At 30.8% G+C, this 7,174-nt stretch overlaps 1 protein-coding gene across 1 annotated transcript; it reads right to left on the minus strand.

Moving 5' to 3' along the window:
• Window positions 1-1,415: 1,415 nt before the first annotated feature.
• On the minus strand, window positions 1,416-5,128 carry LOC107904125 (dolichyl-phosphate beta-glucosyltransferase). The gene is made up of 10 exons (XM_016830396.2): window positions 4,782-5,128; window positions 4,633-4,681; window positions 4,047-4,153; window positions 3,571-3,616; window positions 3,235-3,369; window positions 3,034-3,123; window positions 2,827-2,958; window positions 2,642-2,725; window positions 2,446-2,510; window positions 1,416-1,904 (listed from the first exon to the last, which is right to left on the minus strand). The coding sequence occupies exons 1-10, from the start codon at window positions 4,892-4,894 to the stop codon at window positions 1,718-1,720; spliced, it is 1,008 nt and encodes a 335-aa protein (XP_016685885.2). The 5' UTR covers window positions 4,895-5,128; the 3' UTR covers window positions 1,416-1,717.
• Between the last annotated feature and the right edge of the window lie 2,046 nt (window positions 5,129-7,174).

The raw sequence follows: 7,174 nt of genomic DNA on the forward strand, positions 1-7,174 counted from the left end.
TAGTTTGTACATTATAAATGGAATAAAGAAAAAGTTTATGATATATCGATAGGTGTGATAGTAGACGTTTTTTTAGGATGTATTTAAATTGAGTTTGAATCTTAAAACTTATTATTATTGAGAAGGCTTTAATTAATATCACCCTAGGATTATTTTCGAATCATAAAACAAATAAAAAATGAATGTGATTATACTAATAAAAAGTTATTATCAATTTAAATGGTGGCATGTATCCTCATAATATATTGAAAATGAAAAAAAGAATTTTTCTTTTAACAATTTCATTATAGGTTTTAGTTATATTTGCTTTTTTTAACACAATATTTAAAATTATTCATAGCCCCTCTCTAACTCGTAAATAAGAAAAACTTGAACCTATGTCCCCCTACATTGACAACAATGTCCATACCAATCAAACTAAGATTCAATTGACAACTTATAATTTGTTGTGAAGGTTTTTTTTTTTTAAATATTAGATGGGATAATTATTTTAGAAAATTTATTTGATGCACAGTTTTAAAACTTAAAAGACTTATAAAAGTGAAACATATATATATATAATGAATATATACTACTTACATCATGTGGAAGTGAGAAACATGTTGCGAGTTTCCAATGGCAGCTTTCACTTTAGAAACGTCATTGTTAAGTTTTGTTTTTATGATGTAAGCAAATTATTCTTCCATTTCTCTTGTTTCTCACGTTCTTCCACAATCTGCTCAAATCATTCAAGTATTTTATTCTTTTTCATCACCTTCTACAATTTCTCCATGCCATTTGCATTTTCTTTCTAAAAGAGATCAGGCTAAATTCTGTGATAACATATTTAAAATATTATTTTTATATTATTATTAAATACTAGCTTATTCTATGAATAACTTTTTCTCAAAACACGACCTATTTAACTCCCCAACTTACCAGGGCAGAACTTCGCTTAGATTTGCTTGAAAATCAATAATAAAATGGTAAAACAAAGGTACATGCCTACACATAAATCTAAAATTATTTGAATCACCCCGGTTAAATCAAAAACTGATCAAAATATCACTTTAGAGAAAGACATTTAATGTGTTAACTCAAGAATTGAATCTGACAAAAACTAGTTGAACTAAACGAATAAACCAGAGTTTTAATTTTTTATGATTTATTTAATTAAACTGATTAATCCGATGAACTACTGTCCTAATCATCCTATCTGATTCCGGAAACCTTGCTAATCTCTAGTAGAGTATCAGGCTCAGCTGCATATGATTACAGTTAGTTGTCCTGGATTGAGATTTGAGACACACCTGTCCATGGCCCACATTCACTCACGCGAGTGAATATGCATTCAGGATGGGCATATTTAATATTCTTCAACATATCTCATATTTATGTCCGAATATGAATACTTCAAAAATTAAAGGTCAGCAATGTAGGGAATATTAAACTGGATTTTTTTCGTAAAACTGTAATGAAGTACTTATCCAGGAAATAAGTTCGCGATTCGATCATCAAACTGTTAAAAAAAATGTTACCTCAACTAATATTACAACTGTAAAATACTGCATGTTCCAGCCGCGGATTCCAGAAAGAACAAGCTCCAATAAACTGGTTTCATCTGATTGTAATAAGTGTTTCCCAAAGAACGTATAAGAAAAACCTAAGGTTATCGAATCAGCACTGCACCGTGTGTAATTTTTCATCTTTGCTCAATTGATCAGAGAAAATCCTGACATCAGGAGTTAATTTTCCAGATTCGAGTTCTGTATCCTACGGACATGAGGGCAAGCTCCCAAAGCATGTTTGGTATACTCAATGGATTTACCTTGGATCCTGGAATTTCGGACCAGTTTACAGATATCTCCAGCATTGGAATACCAAACCATTTGCAAAGGAAAACTATTTCAACATCGAAACACCACCTGCACATATATTTCATGACCGATTCAGTTACAGAGTTTTTCACAGGGATCAGAGCAAGCACCAATAGAGAATTTAAAACAAAGTCAGTCCAAAGTGTGTTCAAAATGAGGGACATGAATCCTTCAGGTTTCAATGGAAAGAGAATTGAAATTTTCTATACAAAATTACTTGGCAAATCTTTTCAGAACAGTGGATATACGGAAGGATGAAACTAACTTGAATATGAATACCTATTACTAAAAAGATGACTTAATTCCCTTTGTCATTATTTCTTTCACAACAACTAAAAACCGAATATCCATTACGAGTTCACCTCCATCCACTACTTTTTAATCTTCTATTGTCTATTTCTCCTTACTAGATGTTTAGCTGTAAACAGGAAACACAGGAAAGTACCAGAGTATTCAATGCGAAAATGAGCATGTCGATGGCAGGACAGTGATCTAAGCATGTAGTTTAGATTTGCTTTGATGTCTTAATGACAGGATAAGCAAGTAGTAATGCTTAAGGATAGGTGTTCAATAGTGTCTCTGAGATCACCTTTTCAACCGGATATTGGTAAAAAGCTTCCTTGCTGCAGACCTAGTAAACATCTTAAAACCACACTGCATTTTATGAAGAAACTCCAGATCAGGAAAATGTTAATAGAGAATTCAATATATTATGTTAGTAATATAAAAGATATGCTTCTTGGGCCAAAAAAAGAAACAGAAATCCATACAATGAAGGAACATACCTGCGTATCACGAATTCCAGGACCAGCAGCCAAGAGAACCACAAGATGAAAACCCTTCATCAAAAAATTGCGGTACCACTTCCTCTAAAAATAGAAGATTTAACAAATTCAACAAGAAGAACTCTGCAACTTAGAAATGACAATCAAAGTATGATTAAATAGCAAGCATCGTAAGTAAACTTAACCGTAGCTAGAGCTTTCTCCTCAAGATGGGCACGAGATCCAAATGCAACTATTGGGATATCAGAAATTCTAAAAGTTGCCTCTCCGGCTGCTGAATCACCAGGGTGATAATCTTTTCTCACAATTGCATGGATCTGAAGTACAAAAAATTAGATAATCTTTACCACATAGTATGTCTTCAATGACTGTGGTCAGAGTCTTTTACAAACCTGGTTTTCAAGTTTTTCTAGGTCAGTAACCTTGGTAGCCCCATCGGCATCTAGCATTAGAAGTAATTCACCACATGAATGTAGCATTCCCTGTTTTACAATGCTTTCACAGCGGTAAAGAGCTTCAGTCCATTGTTATCGTGCAGGAGGCATCAGAAAGTGTTTGCGAATATCCAAATGAATGGTTTAGGTTAGACTCACTTTTCTTATTGCTTCTCCTTTTCCATGGTTTTTACCAAGAAGGATAACCCTTACATTGTCTACGCCATACTTCTTTACAAAGTCAAAAGCTACTCTCTTTGTTCCATCCTTACTTCCATCATCAACGATCACTACCTGCATCTCATGCAAGTAAGAGACATGCAGACATCCAATACAACATTTAAATGGTACAATTTTTTCAAAAAGTATGGTTATTCTACCCTGAGGCAATGAGCCAGAAACACAATTGAACTATTTCATGATAGGTTGCCAAACATTATAGATTTGACAAACCAAGTTAGCTGTTTCATTTAATAGATGAAACAAGAAAGGTACCTCATAAGAAAAGGACTTATCATTTGCTGCCCGTTGTTGAAGATAACTACAAAGTAACAACAGCAAATGATTACTATTCAACACTTAACCTATTCAGAGAAAAAGTGGATATAGTTTTAAATTACTTGATTGAAACACACTAAGAAACCATATTTTTAATCCTGAAAACAAGGCAATGGTTAATCAAAACTATACAGAGAGAGAACAAAGAGTTAAAAGGAAGAAATATTCATTGATTTTATTGTTATGTTGAGTGAAACTAAAATCAATCAACTCTATTAACCCTGAATTTTCATGTCTACTTTTGTTGCCCCGTTTTTTGGGGAAGATATCGTATTGACATGTTGGCATTTCAAGATATTATTAACTATTGAAGGTATACATCCTGCATTTTTTCATGTGTAAAAGCTATTTATGTTATCACAAACCATCGAACTGAAGACGTAAGGGATTTAGAAAAATAAGCATCAACTTACTTCATTGTTTCGTTGAGGGTACCAGGAAGCCTATACTCTTCATTGTAAGCTGGAATTATCAAAGACAAGTATTTCTCCGCTGGATCAACAATATCAGGACAAGGAACCTAGATGTAAAAGATGAAGCCAGCAAATTCTTAGTATCTCTAGCCACTTCATATATATCATTATCCCACAAATAATCAAATTAAAAAATAGGAACCTCATATTAATCAAAATGAATTCAGATACGGTGTTATGAAATTTTAATTGGTATCATTAGTTCTTGCATATATGTAACATAGATTTCTTCACATAACATATATGTATATTACATATATATCAATTCTAATCCTTTTACTTCTATTCACTTGTTGGATTAAAATAAAAGGAATTATAAGGATAAGTACTACTTTCAAGAACTTAATTAGTATTCATAACTATTTGGTTACATTTAGCTTCTCAAAGTTGACTTTTCCGTTAATTTCCAAACCAGGATCAAAGGAAAACAAAAAGAATCGAAGTTTGACAATTTCTCGGCAACCAAACAAGCGAATACAGAGTATTATCCAAATAAAAATAAAATAATAGGTGAAAGTAATTTTACCTGTTTCAATGATTCTGGATCCTCAAACATCGCCGGCGCTTCAACATGACTGAATCGGAAAAAAAAAAGTATAGATTAAAACAAAATCAGATAATTATATCAGAAATGAAACCGACAAAAAAAATAAAATTAGGGTTAGAGAGGAGTACGCGTTATTGTGACGTCTCCTGTAGGCTTCCAGAACGGTTACAGAAACGAAACCTAAAAGAAAGATTAGAAGCAAATACGCCAAAAACTCCAGCGTCGTCAATAAAACCCCCATTTCCCCCTTTTTTTTCGGTATTTTTCTTTTTTTTCCCAAGCTTTTAGCTGTTGTGGTGGGTGGAGGCAAGATTTAACAGTGACATTCCTAGTTTTGTTCAACGAGGATGGAAATTGGGTCGTTAGATCAGCCTCTTTACCTCGCGGTCATGGGTTCGAACCTCAAACATGGAGCTTCGAATTTAAGATATGTATTGCTTCTGTTGTTTTTAAATAAGGAAGGTCTCTTCATGTGTCTTTTCAGGGCTCGTTGGTAATTCTTGTCCTATTAAATTTTAATAGGATCATTATTAAAAATAATTTAATAAAAATAATTAAAAAATAATTTAATAATATTTTTAATATAATTATTTCTATATTAAAATATTTAAAATATTTTATTTTTCAATTATATTTTGAAATTAAATATTTTATATTAAATTATATTAAAAATTATATTCAAATATTTCAAATATTTTTTTTATATTTTTTAAGTCCAAGTTTTAAAGGACTAATCTAAAGTTTATTTTTTTATTCAATGTTGCATGGAATAGCCATTTTTTGGTGATACCAAATAATAATTATTACGGGAAGACAAATAATAAGGAAGTAATGGTCATTCCATAGAATGGGTATTATGTTCAACTAAATAACAGAATGGTTTACCACACAATGAATAAGTGGGAATGTTATTTCATTCTCCCCAACCAAATAATTCTTAGATCAACTTTTTGATTCAATATGCTATATGCTATATATATGTATATATATAAATTTTAATTTACTGAATTATATACATAAAATTTTGATTGTAATTAAAATTTTAATTTTGATTCAATCACACACATTTGAATAAGTAAATAAATCATTTTCTTTATATTAGATAAGAGTAAACTACAACATTGGTCACTTAACTATATATAAGTTTTCATTTTAATCATTAAACAATGAAAAGTTATAATTTAGTCACTAAAATTTTTAAAATTATTTTTTTTAATCACTCATTTCTTAACTCTTAACGGGATGTGATGTGGCACTGACTAAGATAAATTTAATCCACCAAAATATGTCATGTGGTTTTTATAATTTCCACATAATTTCTTTGTTAAATGAAATAGTGCATTTTACATCAATAAAAACCATCTTTTCAACTTCTTTCTCTTTTACCCTCTATTTGCTCTTCTCAAAGCAAATTGAAAAGTTAAACTACATCCTAACACACAAATTTCAAGCCATCATACCCCCACCACAACTCCATCCAAAACTTTGATTCATAGTACTTTTCACTTAAATTCTTCAAATCTAGCCTCTATTTCTAAGTTATTTTGTGCATAAGTACTCGAAAACATTAGAAGGAAAACATAAGTTGTGATATAATGATCACTATTGTAAAAGTACGTGCATTTATTTCTAAATTCGAAAACCCTAAAAAGAATAGTGAAAGATTGATAAAAGAATAAGAGAGCCTAAAACTAAAAAAAAAACACTAAAATGGAAATTTATAATATTAGTCTAAAAATTGATTTGGTGTTATTTTCTTTTACTTCAGTGTAAATGTTATATTTTTTCCTCTACGTATTTTTTACAAATTTTCTATTTATGAGCATTAATGGAGTTAAAGGAATCTCTCTCTCTTAATCAAAAGCAAAGAATTTGAAGGTGAAGATTACTTACTACATTTAACACTAGAGTAATTGAGATCTCCAGGTCAGCTTAGCAATGAAACTTTTGAAGGTTAAGTCAAATGGTTTAAGATTTCTGAATTGGTTTACCTGTAAATAATATAGAGGTTGGATTTAAATAATTTAGATGAAAATTACTTGGGGTCAAAGTTTTGGATCAACTTGCGATGGGGTACGGTGGCCTAAAATTCATGAGCGTCAGATTTTGGGTTAACTTTATCTTTTCGATCAGCTTTGAAGAGAGTAGGTAGAGGGTGAAGGAGAAAGAAGCGGAAGATATTATTATTCATGCAAAATTCACCGTTTCATTTAACAAGGAAATTATGTGGAAATTATAAAATTTACATGGCATAATTAGGTGGATTAAATTTATCTTAGTTAGTGCCACGTCACCATTCCGTTAAAAGTTGACGGATGAGTGACTAAAAAAACAATCTTGAAAATTTTAGTGACAAAATTGTAACTTTTTATAGTTTAGTGATCAAAATGAAAATTTACATATAATTGAGTAATCAATGTTGTAGTTTACCCATTAGAAATAATATATTTGTGTATGCAATATATAAACATAAAATGGTGTTATATCAATAATTGTGTTAATAATTTGTGAGAATTGGACG

This window comes from Gossypium hirsutum, chromosome D05, assembly GCF_007990345.1.
Source record: "Gossypium hirsutum isolate 1008001.06 chromosome D05, Gossypium_hirsutum_v2.1, whole genome shotgun sequence".
In the NCBI taxonomy this organism is placed as follows: domain Eukaryota; kingdom Viridiplantae; phylum Streptophyta; class Magnoliopsida; order Malvales; family Malvaceae; genus Gossypium; species Gossypium hirsutum.

Coding starts and splice junctions, on each gene's coding strand:
- LOC107904125 (XM_016830396.2), bottom strand. CDS start 4,894: ATGGGGGTTTTATTGACGACGCTGGAGTTTTTGGCGTATTTGCTTCTA. Junction 3,124..3,234: donor AAGGAGAAGCAATAAGAAAA/GTGAGTCTAACC, acceptor ATTGTAAAACAG/GGAATGCTACATTCATGTGG. Junction 2,726..2,826: donor AGGAGAAAGCTCTAGCTACG/GTTAAGTTTACT, acceptor TTCTATTTTTAG/AGGAAGTGGTACCGCAATTT.